Source organism: Eretmochelys imbricata, chromosome 23 (assembly GCF_965152235.1).
Source record: "Eretmochelys imbricata isolate rEreImb1 chromosome 23, rEreImb1.hap1, whole genome shotgun sequence".
NCBI classification, from domain to species: domain Eukaryota; kingdom Metazoa; phylum Chordata; order Testudines; family Cheloniidae; genus Eretmochelys; species Eretmochelys imbricata.
In genome coordinates, this window is record NC_135594.1 from 1,483,481 (window position 1) to 1,501,387 (window position 17,907).

The 17,907-nt window shown below is 71.8% G+C and overlaps 2 protein-coding genes across 3 annotated transcripts in view; one reads left to right on the forward strand and one right to left on the reverse strand.

Annotated features, from left to right (window-relative positions):
* The window catches only part of SIPA1L3 (signal induced proliferation associated 1 like 3), a 112,600-nt gene extending 109,719 nt beyond the window's left edge, over window positions 1–2,881 (forward strand). The window contains exons 20-22 of one of the 2 annotated variants that reach the window (XM_077840083.1): window positions 152–257; window positions 884–965; window positions 1,247–2,881. In XM_077840083.1, coding sequence (XP_077696209.1) covers window positions 152–257; window positions 884–965; window positions 1,247–1,393 — 335 coding nt within the window. In that variant the 3' untranslated portion in view covers window positions 1,394–2,881. Of the gene's footprint in view, window positions 1–151; window positions 258–883; window positions 966–1,246 lie in introns of those variants that run through there. The other variant, XR_013348630.1, reaches the window with a different exon arrangement.
* A 1,961-nt stretch (window positions 2,882–4,842) lies between these two features.
* DPF1 (double PHD fingers 1) lies at window positions 4,843–17,519 on the reverse strand. Its single transcript, XM_077840094.1, has 12 exons — window positions 17,473–17,519; window positions 13,273–13,433; window positions 11,447–11,554; window positions 10,900–11,027; window positions 10,609–10,698; window positions 10,266–10,344; window positions 8,735–8,869; window positions 8,075–8,125; window positions 7,146–7,265; window positions 6,595–6,707; window positions 5,053–5,134; window positions 4,843–4,913 (listed from the first exon to the last, which is right to left on the reverse strand). Exons 1-12 carry the CDS (start codon window positions 17,502–17,504, stop codon window positions 4,843–4,845), a joined length of 1,170 nt encoding a protein of 389 aa, XP_077696220.1. The 5' UTR covers window positions 17,505–17,519.
* Window positions 17,520–17,907: the final 388 nt, after the last annotated feature.

Here is a 17,907-nt window from a genome sequence, read left to right on the forward strand (position 1 = left end):
TCCTCTCCAGCACACAGCTCTGCAAACAGCTTCCGGCGAGGGCTGATGCGGGCAGTGCTCAGGCCCAGGGAGTGCGGGTGCCCTCCAGGCAGGGCCGAGCTGCCTAGGCAGCATGGGCGCGGCAAAGCAAACCCCCTCCTTTACCTTGCAGTGCAGAGAGCCGTCTCCCTCTTCTCCCTCAACGACTCGGTGCTGAGCCCCGCCGCCCCGCCAGCGCACAGCCCGGGCCCCACGCCCCGCACCACGCCCACCATGAGGTAAGCGGGGGCGCCTGGTTCTGTGCCCGGGTAAGCCCCGGCCCCTCTCCGTAACAGGGCAGACACGGCTGGGTGGGCTGGGCAGGTGGCTGGCGGGACAGGTGTGTCTAGCAGCAGTCGGGGCAGCGAGCGCCTTCCAGGCCTGGGCTGTGGGCGAGGGCAATCCAGTGCCTCTTCCTGCTGGCAGGAACCCAGCCGACCTCACATGGCCGGCGTGTCATGGCGCTGCAGCCAGAGTGCCACGGGGCAGGGCCCCGTAGGAGCAGTCTGCTAGCTATAGGGGAGCGGGGGGCAGACACTGCAGCCTCAGCCGGCCTGCCTGGCGGGAGCCCCCCATCAAGGCTGCATCCTCACGCCCCTGGTTCTGTGTGTGTCTGTAGGGTGGTGCTCGCATTTCATCCATCCCCATCTCACACCCACAGCCTGGCCAAGGAGACTGTTCCCCCACCCCGAGGCTGCCCTGGCCTGTGCTCCCGGGGCTCCCTGCACCAGCGGGTTAAGCCAGGAGGCTGCCCGGCATGCCCAGGGGCTGCAGCAGGTCTCCACAGCCCTGCCAGCTCCTCTTGTCTGCGCTGGGTCCCCATTGCCGTGGCGAGATGCACTGACCCATGTTTTCCCCTCCCCAGCGAGGAGCTGCCCCTGGACCTGACGGGGAAGGTGTGTCAGCTGGAGGCCATGCTGAAGCAGCTACACAGTGACCTGCAGAAAGTAAGGGGCTCGCACCAGGGCTGCCCCCCTCCCCTTCTGTCGGCCCCACAGGGCACCCCCTTCTCTCTGCCGCTGGGCAGCCTCTCGGAAAGCTCCATCGGGCGGGCGTGCCTGCCTGTGCCCGGGGGCTGGGGTGCCTAGCAGGTTTGAGGCAGGCGGGCTGGGAGTCAGGACTCCTGGGTTCACTCCTTGCTCCTGAGCCGTCAGCAGGCTGGTAGCCCAGCTGGGGGTGGGGCTGGCTGCAGCTGGGAGCTCTCCAAACACCCCCCTCTCTCGCTCAGGAGAAGCAGGACAAGGTGATGCTGCAGGCAGAGGTGGCCAGTCTGCGCCAGAACAACCAGCGGCTGCAGGAGGAATCGCAGACGGCCAACGAGCAGCTGCGCAAGTTCGCCGAGATCTTCTCCAGCCCTGTGGATAAGGAGCTGTGAGCTGCCCCTCTCGGGCGCCAGGTGCCAGGCACACCCAGCGCTGTACTGAGATCTTCTCCAGCCCTGTGGATAAGGAGCTGGGAGCTGCCCCTCTCGGGCACTGGGTGCCAGGCACACCCAGCGCTGTACTGAGATCTTCTCGAGCCCTGTGGATAAGGAGCTGGGAGCTGCCCCTCTCGGGCGCCAGGTGCCAGGCACACCCAGCGCTGTACTGAGATCTTCTCCAGCCCTGTGGATAAGGAGCTGGGAGCTGCCCCTCTCGGGCACTGGGTGCCAGGCACACCCAGCGCTGTACTGAGATCTTCTCGAGCCCTGTGGATAAGGAGCTGGGAGCTGCCCCTCTCGGGCGCCAGGTGCCAGGCACACCCAGCGCTGTACTGAGATCTTCTCCAGCCCTGTGGATAAGGAGCTGGGAGCTGCCCCTCTCGGGCGCCAGGTGCCAGGCACACCCAGCGCTGTACTGAGATCTTCTCGAGCCCTGTGGATAAGGAGCTGGGAGCTGCCCCTCTCGGGCGCCAGGTGCCAGGCACACCCAGCGCTGTACTGAGATCTTCTCCAGCCCTGTGGATAAGGAGCTGGGAGCTGCCCCTCTCGGGCGCCAGGTGCCAGGCACACCCAGCGCTGTACTGAGATCTTCTCGAGGCCTGTGGATAAGGAGCTGGGAGCTGCCCCTCTCGGGCACTGGGTGCCAGGCACACCCAGCGCTGTACCCCAGGCTGCCGGCTGGGTGGGGGCAGCAGTGACCTGGATGACGCAGGGCACTGGGGAAGCTTCTGATGTGCTGGAAGGGGCCTGTGCTTGGAAGCAGCATTGCCGGCCCTTCCACGCCTGCACCATGCCCCTGGCAATATGTGGCTAAACACGGGGATTTACTGCTCCGTCACCCTCCAGGCGGTGCTGTGTGTCAAGCCAGGGATCCGTGTCTGTTCTCTGCCACACCACCAGGATGTTCTTGGGGCACCAGTGCCAGACGTTAAACCTCATGCAAAGAGCACTGCTGGGCACCTGGGCCGGGACAGTGACTTCCTCACCCTGGAGGGGATCTGACCCGTTGGGGGGTAGGGGAGATCTTGGGCACGCATCGTCCAGGGCGACTGTCTCCTGGGCGTGAACCTTTACTAATCTAGGAAATATCCCTGTGAAATGACTTGATTCCAGCCGTGGGTACTGGAACAGCCCTTCTGCACTACGTTACACAGCCTGCATCTTCTGGCCAGGTCCCCCGGCCGTCTGCCACGGACATAGCACTATGGGGCTGGACGGGGTCGGTCGCTGTCACGGCCGCTGGGGGGGGCAGGGTTTCGGGTGTATAATAATTATAATGGGATGGGATCCATACCTGGGAGAGAATATAAAAATCGCCCCTGCCTCTGGCGAGCACCCCTCAGCGCTAAGTTATTTTCCAGAGAAGGCACTGCTGAGTGCGGGTCAGGCCCTGCAGGCAGCTTGCCATGTAAATGTTCTTTATAAAACACTATATTTGTATAAAGGAGACGCTTTGTAAGGCTCTTTCCATGCGATTTCTGTACACGGCGCCAGGCGGCGGGGAGCATTTGCAGCGGCCACGAGGTAAAGCAAGGAGCAGCGTGTGCCGGGGAATGAACCTGCGGTTACTGCGCTTGGTGGGTAACCGTAAGATCCGCAGGGCGTGCGGTGGGAGAGACGTCTGTCACCCAGAGCGGCTCCTGGGCAGCTAGATCAGCGTGTGGCCGGTGGGGTGACCCCCCAGAGCACCCCCCCAATTCCCTTTTATAGCTGCCTCCAGAATCCAAGCCCAGCGCTAACAGCGGGGCTCCGGGTAGCCGCCTGGGGAGGCTTTCCTGGGGGCTTGCCCGGATATGGCCCGTTGTTGCTTTACTTCTTTGGCCACGCAGTCACGGGGCAGCAAGGTGCTAATTTCATGTCGGTGCATGAAATCTCTTGTGCCCCAGCGAGCAGGCACGGGCCAGGTTCCCGGCGGTGCTGCGCATCGCTTCCAATCAGCTGGACATCGCAGCCTCCTGATTGACCCTGCTGGGCGAGGGGGCAGCACCCCTCCCCACCTCTCCTTGGGCTGGGGAAGGGAAGACCCTGGGCTGCAGAAACTGCCCGAGCCCGCGGCTGCTGCCTGTCCCGTCGCGGCGTGTTAGCTGCAGCTGGTGTGGCCAGTGCACCATGGCCCCGTGCCCAGGTCAGGAGCCCCCGCCGTGGGCTGCCATCTGCTCAGCCATGAATTCAGCCTGATGGGAGGGCTGAAAATCCCCTTTATCCTGAGCACCGTGACCCCAGCAGGGGCCTGCTACCATAACATCACTCCCCCCCAGAGTGCAAAGATTAACCCAGCAGCTTGGGGTATAATCTGGGTAAAAAGTAGGTCACACCTGAAGGCTGCACCTAGCAGCCCCCACACATACCACAGGGGGGGCTGGGTACGCTGGTTGCTGTGATGCCCAGGGCCAGGGGGTGCTGGCCAAACTCCCTGTGTGCACCCCATCTCTGGGGGTGGAGGGGCTGGGAGCCTGGACTCCTGGCTTCTCTCACCAGCTTGGGGAGGGGAGTGGGGTCTAGGGGTTAGACGGGGGGGGGTGGGAGCTGGGACTCCTGGGTTCTCTTGCCAGCACTGGGGGGGGGGTCTAGGGGTTAAGGGGGGGGCTGGGAGCCCGGACCCCTGGGTTCTCTCGCCAGCTCTGGGGAGGAAAGACGCCAAGGCCGGGCCATGGACCATGGTTTAATGCACAGAACAATCCAAGCACATTGCAGACGGCAGAGTACCAGCACGACACCATGAACGAGGGGCGGGGGGGGGCCGTGCGGGCGGCGGGAATTGCCCCCGGGCTGACCACTGCTCGAGCCCCCACCTGCCCCTGGCAGCTTTTTTACCCCCCCCCCCTTTTTTTGAACCAGGAACAACAGAAAATAAACACCCACATCAAACAGCTTTAGTGAGGGGCACTGCCCCCCCCCACGGTTCCTCTTGTACTAAAATAAATACACCCCAGCTGGCTGGGGGGGCCCCATGAGATGCCGCACGGGGGCCTGTGCCAGGGAACAGGGGAGCAGCAGTGAACGCACTAGTCCCCCCCACCCCAGCACTAAGGGCCTGGAACAGCTGGGGGGGGGCAGTGCTCCCCCCCCCCCCCACTGATGGTCCCCACCCAGCCCCGGGAAAAGGAAAAACAAACAATTCTATTTCCACATCATGCAAAAGCCCCTTCCCCTGCATCCCCCAGCCAGTCGGGGGGGGTCTCTGGGGAGCAGCCCCCCCCCCGGAGCACCCAGGCCCAGCACGCCCCACCCCCCCCACCTGGAGTTATGGCTTTGAGGAGGATTTTGGCTGGGGGGGGCATAGGAGCCCCCCCGGGTGCAGGGTTTGAGGGTGCTGGAGTCTGGGGGCGCATGGCTGGGGGGTCCTCCCACTCGCTCTGGTGGCGGTGCCCCCCCAGGGAGCCCTCTCGGGGGGGGCAGCGGCTCTAGGTGAGCGTGATGTAAGCCGAGGCCTTGTCCTTCAGCAGCCGCAGACACAGGTCACAGCTCCAGCTCCCTGTGGGCGGGGGGAGAGCGTCAGCCTGGCCCCCCGCCGGCCCCCCCGCCGGCCCCCAACCTAACCCGCAGCCCCTCCCTGCAGGGGAGCCCCGGCCCATCAGTCCCCCCAGCCAGCCTTGGGGGAGCGGGGGGCTCACCTTCGGGGGGCTCTGCCATGGGGGGGTTCAAGCAGTACATGTGGTAACCCCGGTCGCAGTCGTCACAGAACAGCAGCTGGTCCTGCCGGGGCAGGGGGGGAAAGGCAGGTCAGTGGGGAGCAGTGACCCCCGCCTCCCCTGGGGGGCGCCCGGGGCAGCGATGGGACCCACTCCTGGGAGGGGCAAGAGGGAGGGAGGGGCTGGCAGGTCTGGGGGGGGAGGTCAGGGCCTGGCAGGTTCGGGGGGGGGCAGGGGGAACAGCAGGTGGGAGCGGGGGGCTGCAGGGGGAGGCGAGTACGGGAAGCGGGGGGCTGGCGCGTACGGGAGCGGGGGGCTGCAGGGGGAGGCGCGTACGGGGAGCGGGGGGCAGTTAGGGGCTGCAGGGGCTGGCGCGTACAGGGAGCGGGGGGGGGGCAGGGGAACAGCAGGTGGGAGCGGGGGGCTGGCGCGTACGGGGGGCGGAGGGCTGCAGGGGGAGGCGCGTACGGGAGCGGGGGGCTGGTGCGTACGGGGAGCGGGGGGCAGTTAGGGGCTGCAGGGGCTGGCGCGTACGGGGAGCGGGGGGCTGGCGCGTACGGGGAGCGGGGGGCTGCAGGGGCTGGCGCGTACGGGGAGCGGGGGGCTGGCGAGTACAGGGAGCGGGGGGGGCAGGGGAACAGCAGGTGGGAGCGGGGGGCTGGCGCGTACGGGGGGCTGGCGCGTACGGGGGGCGGGGGGCTGCAGGGGGAGGCGCGTACGGGAGCGGGGGGCTGGTGCGTACGGGGAGCGGGGGGCAGTTAGGGGCTGCAGGGGCTGGCGCGTACGGGGAGCGGGGGGCTGGCGCGTACGGGGAGCGGGGGGCTGGCGCGTACGGGGAGCGGGGGGGGCAGGGGAACAGCAGGTGGGAGCGGGGGGCTGGCGCGTACGGGGAGCGGGGGGCGCGTACGGGGGGCGGGGGGCTGCAGGAGGAGGCGCGTACGGGGAGCGGGGGGCGCGTACGGGGGGCGGGGGGCTGCAGGGGGAGGCGCGTACGGGAGCGGGGGGCTGGCGCGTACGGGGGGCGGGGGGGCTGCAGGGGGAGGCGCGTACGGGAGCGGGGGGCTGGTGCGTACGGGGAGCGGGGGGCAGTTAGGGGCTGCAGGGGCTGGCGCGTACGGGGAGTGGGGGGCTGGCGCGTACGGGGAGCGGGGGGGCTGGCGCGTACGGGGAGCGGGGGGCTGGCGCGTACGGGGAGCAGGGGGGGCAGGGGAACAGCAGGTGGGAGCGGGGGGCTGGCGCGTACAGGGAGCGGGGGGCTGGCGCGTACAGGGAGCGGGGGGGGCAGGGGAACAGCAGGTGGGAGCGGGGGGCTGGCGCGTACGGGGGGCGGGCGCGTACGGGGAGCGGGGGGCTGGCGCGTACGGGGAGCAGGGGGCTGCAGGAGGAGGCGCGTACGGGGGGGCGGGGAGCGGGGGGCGCGTACGGGGGGGCGGGGGGCTGCAGGGGCGGGGGGCTGGCGCGTACGGGGGGCGGGGGGCTGCAGGGGCCGGGGGTGGGGGGCTGCAGGGGCCGGGGGCGGCTCACGTCGTTCTCCGAGGTACCGCAGAGGCTGCAGGATTTGCACTCGATGCACTGCCAACGGTAGGTGCGCACGGCCGCCGTCATGTTCGCCGTGAACTGCAGACACGAGGGGTGACCTGCGGGGGGCGCAGAGCGGGGAGAGTCGGGGGGTGGGGGGTGGCCCAGAGCAAGCGATTCCCCCCCCTACTTCCCCCGGCACCACCTGCCCAGCTTGGGAAGCCGCCCCCGCCAGGGCAGGGCGAGGCCAGGCTGAGACCCAGCAAATTCAGGACACCAGCCGCAGCGACCCCCCAGCCAGGGGCGTCCCAGGCCTGGTCCCGTGCCCCCCGCAGGGGAGCGAAATGCAGAACAGCTCAGCCTGGCCCCATTTGCCCCGGGCTGGGGGGGGGACGGGGGGGGGGGAAACGACACCTCGTCCTCCGCGCGTGCCCAGAGCAGGGCTCACCCCCTCCGGCAGGGGCAGCGCGACCAGCCGCGCCCGGCTCTGCCCCCTGCCAGCTCCCCCCCGTCACACCCGCGCCCCCGGCTGCCCCGGCCTGGCCGGGGGTCGTTACCGGAGCGCCCGCAGTCCGCGCAGGAGATGAGATCCTCGGGGCAGCCGGTTTTCTTGGCGCCGCCGAGACAGAAATCGCAGTACCCGTTGGGAATGACCGAGCCGTCCGGAGCTTTCTTAGCTGGAAAACAGCGAGCAGGGGCGGAGATGAAGGGGGTGCAACAGGCTCGGCCCCAGGCAGCCCCCCCACTAACACCGCCCCCACCCCCGGCCCTGGGGCACCCGACACAGCCCGGTACCAACGTGGAATCCCTGGGTTATGCAACAAGCCAACCCTCCCCCCGCCCAGCAACCTCCCCCTGCTGCGAGCTTCCTCCGCACAGTGCCCTGGCAGACTGACGCTGCCCCCAGCTGCCCACCCGCGGCCTTCCAGGGCCCTGCAGGCCCCGCTCCGGGGGGGAGCCAGGAGCCAGCGGGTTTTTGTGTTTTTCTCCCCTTTCTGGCTGGGAAGGGTCAGCCCAGCCTTGGCCCCGGGGCCAGACCTGGGCAGCTCCCAGGGAGGAATCTCACTCAGAGCGTTTTCCTCCCCAGGGCCGGGCGCAGTCGGGGTGAGATCCAGGAGAGCTGCTCCGGCCCAGCCCCCCGCGCCGGGTGCGGCCACACACCGAGCTCTCGGGCCAGATGGTCCCCGGGCCTGAAACTGCACCAATCTGAGTCCTCCAAACCTCTCCCAGCAAACGGGGTTTGGCTCCCTCATGTCTGAGATCACAGCCCCATGGGGCACTAGGGGGCACTGGGCTGCAGGACGGGGGGCTCGGCGGGGGGCCTCTCCCCTGGCAGGCAGGGCTGGCCCCGCTGCCCCAGGCAGTCACTTTCCTCCTTTCCAGGTCCCCTTCAAGGCCCCAAACTGGGGCTGGGGAACCGGGCCAGGTGTCGGGCCTGAGAGCCGGGTTGGGGGCCCTGCCCCCACCTGGGGTGTGGGGGGGTTACCTGTGTGTCTGCGCTGGTTCTCGGGGACCCAATTCAATTCTTTGTAAAACTCTGATGGGAACAGCAAAAACCAGACAGAATGAGGTTAAAGCCAGCTGCCCCCCCCCCCAAGTCCAGCTCCCCAACAGACAGAGATTGGGGGAATCCCCCACCCAGAAACCCCTGACTAGAGCGTGGGCCCTGGGGGAGGAGCCCGGTCCGGTGAGCCCCCAGGGCTCCCTGGCACCCCCCGAGCAAAGGGACCTCCGGAGGGGGGCTGGACATGGAGCAGGAGGTAGAATGGGGCCAGGCTGGTTCCCCCCAAAACTACCCCCCCACTGAACAATTAGAAACCAGGCAGCACCCCCTCCCCCCCCCACAGTCACCCGGCTGTGGGGCGCTGCAAGGCCCCCCCCACCCCACAGTCGGGCACTGCAAGGCCCCCCCCACCCCACAGTCACCCCGGCAGTGGGGCGCTGCAAGGCCCCCCCACCCCACAGTCACCCGGCAGTGGGGTGCTGCAGGGGCCCTCCCCCCCCCACAGTCACCCGGCAGTGGGGCGCTGCAAGGCCCCTCCCCCCCCCACAGTCACCCGGCAGTGGGGTGCTGCAGGGGCCCTCCCCCCCCCACAGTCACCCGGCAGTGGGGCGCTGCAGCCCCCGTGGGGCCCCCGGGGCTCACGCTTGTGGTTGTTCTTGCGGGGCAGGGGCAGGGGGTGTCGCTCCGCGTTCTCCTCGCCGCCCTCCTCCTCCGCCAGGTGGGTGTGGGTGTAATGATAGCTGAGCCCCGGCCGGTTCTTGTAGCGCTTCCCGCAGACTGGAGGGAGGCAGGGTCAGAGCCCCAGACCAGCCCCCCCGCTTCAGACCCCCAGGAATCCCGCGGGCGGGGAGCTGAGAGGTGCGCCCTGCCTCGCCGCCCCGGACGCCGGGGTCCCATCCACACCCCAGAGCCGGGGGTTGTAGGGCCCCCTAGTGGCGAGTGTCCTGCCTCGCCGCCCCGGACGCCGGGGTCCCATCCACACCCCAGAGCCGGGGGTTGTAGGGCCCCCTAGTGGCGAGTGCCCTGCCTCGCCGCCCCGGACGCCTGGGTCCCATCCACACCCCAGAGCCGGGGGTTGTAGGGCCCCCTAGTGGCGAGTGCCCTGCATTGCCGCCCCGGACGCCTGGGTCCCATCCACACCCCAGAGCCGGGGGTTGTAGGGCCCCCTAGTGGCGAGTGCCCTGCCTTGCCGCCCCGGACGCCGGGGTCCCATCCACACCCCAGAGCCGGGGGTTGTAGGGCCCCCTAGTGGCGAGTGCCCTGCCTTGCCGCCCCGGACGCCTGGGTCCCATCCACACCCCAGAGCCGGGGGTTGTAGGGCCCCCTAGTGGCGAGTGCCCTGCATTGCCGCCCCGGACGCCTGGGTCCCATCCACACCCCAGAGCCGGGGGTTGTAGGACCCCTAGTGGCGAGTGCCCTGCCTCGCCGCCCCGGACGCCTGTGTCCCATCCACACCCCAGAGCCGGGGGTTGTAGGGCCCCCTAGTGGCGAGTGCCCTGCATTGCCGCCCCGGACGCCTGGGTCCCATCCACACCCCAGAGCCGGGGGTTGTAGGGCCCCCTAGTGGCGAGTGCCCTGCCTTGCCGCCCCGGACGCCTGGGTCCCATCCACACCCCAGAGCCGGGGGTTGTAGGACCCCTAGTGGCGAGTGCCCTGCCTCGCCGCCGCGGACGCCTGGGTCCCATCCACACCCCAGAGCCGGGGGTTGTAGGACCCCCTAGTGGCGAGTGCCCTGCCTCGCCGCCCCGGACGCCTGGGTCCCATCCACACCCCAGAGCCGGGGGTTGTAGGGCCCCCTAGTGGCGAGTGCCCTGCATTGCCGCCCCGGACGCCTGGGTCCCATCCACACTCCAGAGCTGGGGGTTGTAGGGCCCCCTAGTGGCGAGTGTCCTGCATTGCCGCCCCGGACGCCTGGGTCCCATCCACACCCCAGAGCTGGGGATTGTAGGGCCCCCTAGTGGCGAGTGCCCTGCATTGCCGCCCCGGACGCCTGGGTCCCATCCACACCCCAGAGCCGGGGGTTGTAGGGCCCCCTAGTGGCGAGTGCCCTGCATTGCCGCCCCGGACGCCTGGGTCCCATCCACACCCCAGAGCCGGGGGTTGTAGGGCCCCCTAGTGGCGAGTGCCCTGCGTTGCCGTCCCGGACGCCTGGGTCCCATTGCCACACACTCACTGTCGCAGACGTAAGGCTTGTCACGGTCCTCCAGTGAGGGGGCGTCCTGCCTCTTCCGCATGCCCCCGATCCCGTAGGCCTGGGGGGCCGGGAATGGGGTGAGATGCAGCAGGACAGCACCCCCCCGGCTCCCACCCCAGGCCCTGCACAGAGCCAACAGGGGTGGGGATGCCCCGGGGGGCTGGTCTCTCACCAGCTCCCGCTCCCCCATACACCTCCCCATCCCCGGCCCCTTCTCCCCAGCTCCCCGCACCCGGAGACCCCCCCAGCTCCCCACCCCCATACACCCCCCCTTCCCCCATCATCCCAGCTCCCCCTCCCCCACAGACCCCCCCCGCCCCACCTTGCCCTTGGCCTTGTTCTTGCGCCGGGGGATGTCGTCCTCCAGGTCGTCGCCCTCCAGGTCGTGGGGGAACTCACCCACCTGCTGCTTCTGCCACAGACCGGGGGGGGGGGTCAGAGCCGGGGGGGGGTCAGAGCCCTGCCCCCCCCACAGCACCGCCACGCCAGGGAGCCCCCCAGGGATGGGCTGGGGGCAGGGACCGAACACAAGGGGGGCTCACCCCTGGGAGGGATTGGGGGGCCCTTGGGGGGAGATTGGTGCCCCAAGGGGGGGCTGCGGGGGGGTCCTCACCTGACAGTCCAGCACCAGTTCCTCCTCCTTCAGCTCCGTTTTCTTGTCCCCCGTCTCGGCACAGAGCAGGGCCTCCAGCACCGGCCCCTCCGGGAGCCCCCCCTCCTTCTTCAGGGGGGCCTCGCAGTCTGGGGGAGCATCACGTCAGAGCGGCTGGGCAGGGCCCCCAAATACAGACCCCCCCAGGTGCTCCGACACCTTCGGAGAGACCCCCCGGTAATGCCCCACCCGCTGCAATTCACCTAAATGCCACCCAAACGACCTCCAGCCACGCACCGTGGTCACGTGGGGCTGTGATTAGGGGGTGCCCCCCACCCCTAGGCTCTGATCTCCCTCAGCGTTACCATGGAAACCAACTGGGCCCCCCCAACGGCCCCCCTCCTCCCAACCTCAGCCTCGCCTGTCCCCCCCCAAAGCCCCTGGTGTGGGGGGGATGATCTGGGGGCCACAACAGGGAGGGGCTGAGAGCACCAGGATCAGAATCTCCCCCCATTCCCCCATGCCCCCCCCGACCGCCCCCCCATCCCCCGCCCTCCTGGTTCCTTACCGATCTTGAACTCACAAGGCCTCAGACGTGGGTCCTCCAGGATGTTCAGCCGCCGTTTCTTGCGCCAGCAACGGGCCGGGTACGTGTAGATCTGCCCCGGGGCCAGGCCTGGGGGGGGCACGTGAAATGAGCACCAAGAGTCCCCCCCATCCCCAGTCTTCATAGCCCCACGCTCGGCTGCAGGCGCTGCGGGTCGCGATTGGGGGGGCACCGGCAAGGCTGTGGGTCGGGGCGGTGCCGGCAGGTCGCGGGGGGCACTGGCTGGGGTGAGATGTGGGTCGGGGGGGCCACCGGCGGAGCTGCGGGTCGGTGGGGGGCACTGGCTAGGCTGGGGGGGCTGCGGGTCGGGAGAGGGGGGCACCAGCAGGGCTGGACTGGGGGGCTGCGGGTCGGGAGTGAGGGGCACCGGCAGGGCTGTGGGTCGGGGCGGTGCCGGCAGGTCGGGGGGGCGGGCACTGGCTGGGGTGAGATGTGGGTCAGGGGGGCGCCGGCAGGGCCGGGCTGGGGGGGCTGCGGGCCGGGAGCGGGGGGCGCCGGCAGGGCCGGGAGCCGGGCTGGGGGGGCTGCGGGCCGGGAGCTGGGGGCGGCGGCAGGGCCGGGCTGGGGGGCGCCGGCAGGGCCGGGCTGGGGGGGCTGCGGGCCGGGAGCGGGGGGCGCCGGCAGGGCTGGGGGGCTGCGGGCCCGGAGCGGGGGGCGCCGGCAGGGCCGGGCTGGGGGGCGCCGGCAGGGCTGGGGGGCGCCGGCAGGGCTGGGGGGGCTGCGGGCCCGGAGCGGGGGGCGCCGGCAGGGCCGGGCTGGGGGGCTGCGGGCCGGGAGCCGGGCTGGGGGGGCTGCGGGCCGGGCCGGGGGGCGCGGGCCGGGAGCCGGGCTGGGGGGCGCCGGCAGGGCTGGGGGGCTGCGGGCCCGGAGCGGGGGGCGCCGGCAGGGCCGGGAGCCGGGCTGGGGGGGCGCGGGCCGGGCTGGGGGGCTGCGGGCCCGGAGCGGGGGGCGCCGGCAGGGCCGGGAGCCGGGCTGGGGGGGCTGCGGGCCGGGCTGGGGGGCGCCGGCAGGGCTGGGGGGCGCCGGCAGGGCTGGGGGGCGCGGGCCGAGCCGGGGGGCTGCGGGCCCGGAGCGGGGGGGCGCCGGCAGGGCCGAGCCGGGGGGCTGCGGGCCCGGAGCGGGGGGCTGCGGGCCCGGAGCGGGGGGGCTGCGGGCCGGGAGCCGGGGGGCTGCGGGCCGGGAGCCGGGCTGGGGGGGGCCGGCAGGGCCGGGCTGGGGGGCGCGGGCCGGGAGCCGGGCTGGGGGGGGCTGCGGGCCGAGCCGGGGGGCGCCGGCAGGGCCGGGAGCCGGGCTGGGGGGGGCCGGCAGGGCCGGGCTGGGGGGCTGCGGGCCGGGAGCCGGGCTGGGGGGGGCTGCGGGCCGGGCTGGGGGGCGCCGGCAGGGCTGGGGGGCTGCGGGCCCGGAGCGGGGGGCGCCGGCAGGGCCGGGCTGGGGGGCTGCGGGCCGGGAGCCGGGCTGGGGGGGCTGCGGGCCGGGCTGGGGGGCGCCGGCAGGGCTGGGGGGGCGCGGGCCGGGCTGGGGGGGCGCCGGCAGGGCTGGGGGGGCGCCGGCAGGGCTGGGGGGGCGCGGGCCGGGCTGGGGGGCTGCGGGCCCGGAGCGGGGGGCTGCGGGCCCGGAGCGGGGGGCTGCGGGCCGGGAGCCGGGCTGGGGGGCGCGGGCCGGGCCGGGGGGCTGCGGGCCGGGAGCCGGGCTGGGGGGCGCGGGCCGGGCCGGGGGGCGCGGGCCGGGCCGGGGGGCTGCGGGCCGGGAGCCGGGCTGGGGGGCGCGGGCCGGGCCGGGGGGCTCACCTGGCCCCCGGTGGGTCTTCTCCATCCAGATGTAGCAGTTGTTCTGGGCCACGCCGGTCTGCGAGTCGAGGAAGGGCAGGCGCAGGCTGCGCTCCGCGCAGAGCCGCGCATTGTAGCTGCGACAGTGCTCGATGGCCTCGCGGTAGAACTCCTCCCCCAGGCTGGCGAGACGGGGGGTCAGGGGGGCTGGGCCGGCCCGGCCCCCCGACCCCACAGAGCCTCTGAGCTGTCCCCCCACCCCGAGCGTACGCCCCCCCCCCCCCACGGCCCGGCATCACCCACGGCCCGCCCCCCCCACGCGGCCCCTCCGCGCCCCCCCAGCCAGACCCGGGCGCTGCCCGGCCCCACGCCCCCCAGCCAGGGAGCCTGGTGGGCAGGCGGGAAGGTCTGGGAGAGCCCGGCTGGGGGGGGTGAGGGCGAGCGCAGTGGGACAGGCTGGGGGCGCAGGCTGGGGTGTCTGGGGCAGCCAGAGAGGGCAGGTTGGGGTCCTATGGGACAAGCTGGGGGCTAAGGTTGGGAGGGTACGGGGTCAGGCTGGGAGATGCGGGGGGGGGGTTGGGGGTGGAGGTTGAGGGAGCTGCGGGGCTAAACTGGTGGGGCCGGGTATCTGGTTTGGGGGGACTAGGCATGACAGACTTGGAGGTCCGGCTAGGGCGGGGAGGTTGAGGGGCCTGGGGGGCTGGGGAGTCAAACTCGGGGGAGAAGTTGAGGGGTCTGGCAGGGGGGGAGGGGAAGACAGGCTGGGGATGCGGTTTGGGGGAGACCGGCAGGACAGGCTTGGGGGAGGAGGTTGAGGAGTCTGGGGGAGGTCTGGGGGGCAGGCTGAGGGGGGGAGGTTGAGGGGTCTGGGGGGCAGACTGTGGGGGCCGGCTGGGGGGGGAGGTTGAGGAGTCTGAGGGAGAGGTCTGGGGGGCAGGCTGGGGAGGGGAGGTCTGGGGGTCTCCGGGGAGGCTGGGGGGGAGGTTAAAGGGTATGGGGGAGGGCTGGGGGGGCCAGGGGAGGGCTGGGGGGGAGGTTGGGGGTCCGGGGGAGGTCTGAGGGGACAGGCGGGGGGGCCTGGGGGAGGGCTGGGGGGAGGTTGGGAGGCTGGGGGGGAGGTTGGGGAGTGGAGGTTGGGGGGTCCGGGGGAGGACTGGGGGGGCAGGTGGGGGGGGCCCGGGGGAGGTCCGGGGGAGAGGTTGAGGGGTCCATGGGAGGCTGGGAGGGAGGCTGCGGGGGTCCGGGGGAGGGCTGGGGGGGGAGGTTGGGAGGGTCCAGGGGAGGGCTGGGGGGTCCGGGGGAGGGCTGGGGGGGGAGGTTGGAGGGTCCGGGGGAGGTCTGGAGGGGAGGCTGGGGGGGGAAGGTTGGGGGGTCCGGGGGAGGGCTGGGGGGGCAGGTGGGGGGGGGCCGGGGGAGGGCTGGGGGGGAGGCTGGGGAGCGGAGGTTGGGGGGTCCAGGGGAGGGCTGGGGGGCAGGTGGGGGGGCCCGGGGGGAGGTTGGGGGGTCTCCGGGGGAGGGCTAGGGAGGGGGGTTGGGGGGTACGGCTGGGGGGGCCCGGCTCTCACTCACCCCTGGAGCGGCTCCTGCCCGGCTGAGCCCATCCCGCGCCCGCCCCGGACTCCGGCCCGGTTTCATTCATTCCCCAGCCGGGGGGAGCCCATCGCCCCCCCCGCCGCGCCCCGGTGCACGCCGGGAGATGCTGCCCCCCCCCGCACCCCCCCTTGGCTGCGGGCCCGCCCCGGGGCCCGTCCCGGGCTGCGCGAGGCGGCGCTGGGTGCAATGGCGGGGGGGGGCACGGGGGGGTCACAGCTGGAAGCGGGCAGGGACTACAGCTCCCAGCATGCCCCGCGCTTGACAGCTGGCAGGCCCGCCTCCCGAGGGGGCGGATTGGCTGGGCCTGGGCGGGGGGGGTCACTCAGTGAGGGAGGGACCTGGGGGGCTCAGGGAAGGTGCAAACGGAAGGGGGGGCGGATCGGAGACACAGCCCCCCTCTGCTCCCCCTTGCATCCCAGCCCCGCCCCCTCTGCCCCCCCTTTGTATCCAGTCCCGGCCCCCCTCAGTGTCAGGGGAGATGGGGGGGGTTGTGGGTGGAGCCCCCTCCCTGCACCAGCACCCCCTTGCAACTGGGATTAGGGCGGGGCCCTGCCGTGGGGATGGGGCCAGAGGGGTGGGGGGCCCAGCTTACAGTGGGGGGGCTCAGCTGATCCAAGCACGACCCTTTCCCCAGGAAGTTAAAATGAATCTGATCTGACCACCCCCCCACTTGGAGTAGGGGGCGGGGTCCCCAAGGTCCACGACAGACCCCACCTCTGACCTCCCACCCCCTTGTAGCATCTGGAGTCTCCGGGGGGGGGGGGCTCCTTTACTGGACTGCAGGAGGTCGGGGGGACAGCAGGCCCTGACCTAACTCATTGGCCAGTCACTCCTGGGAACAGAGCCCAGGAGTCCTGGCTCCCAGCCCCCTGCTCTGACCACTAGACTCCCCACTCCCCTCCCAGAGCTGGGAGAGAACCCAGGCGTCCTGGCTCCCAGCCCCGTGCTCTGACCACTAGACCCCCCACTCCCCTCCCAGAGCTGGGAGAGAACCCAGGCGTCCTGGCTCCCAGCCCCCTGCTCTGACCACTAGACCCCCCACTCCCCTCCCAGAGCTGGGAGAGAACCCAGGCGTCCTGGCTCCCAGGCGTCTTGGCTCCCAGCCCCCTGCTCTGACCACTAGACACCCCACTCCCCTCCCAGAGCTGGGAGAGAACCCAGGCGTCCTGGCTCCCAGGCGTCCTGGCTCCCAGCCCCCTGCTCTGACCACTAGACCCCCCACTCCCCTCCCAGAGCTGGGAGAGAACCCAGGCGTCCTGCCCCCCGGGTGACCTTGGGCCTCAGTTTTCCACCTGTGACATGGGGCTAATGGCCCTGCCCTTGTCTCTTCAAGCTGCGAGCTCGGGACCGTCTCTCGCGGCTGGGGCAGCGCCCGGCCGGGCTCCGGGCAGGCACCTCCCGTGGCCCGGGGACCCCCCGCAGCCAGGGGCCCGGGGAGGGCGGGGCGGGGATAATAAGATGCTAATGAGGGCCCAGTTAACCCTTCGGCCTCCGGCGGGGAGCTCTAAACACTAGACCCCCCCAGCTGGCGAGAGAACCCAAGAGTCCTGGCCCCCAGCCCCCTGCTCTAACTACTAGACCACCCCCCCAAGCTGGGGAGAGAACCCAGGAATCCTGGCCCCCAGCCCCCTGCTCTAACCACTAGACCACCCGCCCCCCAAGCTGGGGAAAGAACCCAGGAGTCCTGGCTAACCAGTTTTAGCCCTGGCCCTGGGACGGGGGTCTAATGCTAGCGCAGGTGGGACTGGCAGTCGGGACTAGTCCCAGCTCTGCTACAGGCCTTTAGCGAATCCCTTCCCCACTCCATGCCTCAGTTTCCCCCGACCCAGGAGCCGAGTGTCACTAACCACGTCACGGGGATGCTTAGGACAGAACCATCTCAGGCCAGGCGGGGAGGGGCTGTGACTGCACCCCTCAGCCCCCCACATGCGGCGGCAGTGACCCCCCCGCTGGGTGGAAGACACCTGCCTAGACCCACGGCCCGTCTCGCGAGCGGGCGGAGGTGTGGGGCCAGAGAGGTGATGGGCGTGTCTGGGGATGGACGGACAGAAGGGGCTGTACTGGGGGGGGCAGGGATGGCTCTGGACGGGGACAGATCGAGGGGGGGGCTGGCGATAGACCCAGGGATCTGGGTGGGGACCTGCGTGGGGCTGGAGGGACAGATGGGGCTGGCTCAGGGGCTGCCTGGCGCTGGACGCTCAGAAGGATGTGTGGGGCTGGCCGGGGGGGGGGAAGGTGGCGTGGCCGGGGGGGGGGGAAGGCGGGGCTGGCTCTGGCCCAGGCCCCGACCCCCCAAGGAACTTTGTCCCCCTGGCACCGCGACAGCCGCCCCCCCGCCCGCGGTAACTGGGCCGGGGGGCTCGGCCCCGCCCCCCGCCGACCGGCCCGAATCCGGGCTCCAGCGGTGACCCCCCCGGCCCCCCCGGCCCGCCGCACAATGGCATCTGCCCCCCCGGGCGCCCCCCCCGGGGGACCCGGCGCCGACACAGCGCGAGCCCCCCGGGAGGGGATTCAAGCGGTGCGGGGGGGGGGCCGCCGGAGGGGGCCGCCGGAGGGGCGGGGTTTGGGGGGGGCATCAGCTGCACAATGGAGGCGCCCCCCGCTCGGCGCCCCCGGCCCGGTACTCACGACTTGAGCGGGTTATGCACCGCCGCGGCCATCCCCGCAGCCCGGCTCCGCGCCCGGCTCGCCGCAGCCCGCTGCAGCTTCATTCATTCCCCGGGGCTGCCGTGGGGCAGGGGCAGCCAATCGGGGGCCTCCCAAAACTCCAGCTGCATCCTGGGAAACGTAGTCCGCCCCCCACCCCGGTAAGGCAGGCCGGGGCCGTGCACGCAGGGGGAGGTGCCCCCCCCCGCCCGCAGGGAGGGGGCAATTCCACCTTCCTCTGGTTCCCAATGGCCGGGGGCTTCACTGCGGGGGGGTCCCCAGAGCACCGGCTGGGGGTGGCTCATGTGACAGGGCAGAGGGCACAGGTGTGTGTGGGGGGGTCATGGCAGATGTGGGGGGAGGGTCTGTGTGTGAAAACCTTCAGCTCCTGCTTATCTGACCCGCCCTCCCCTCCGT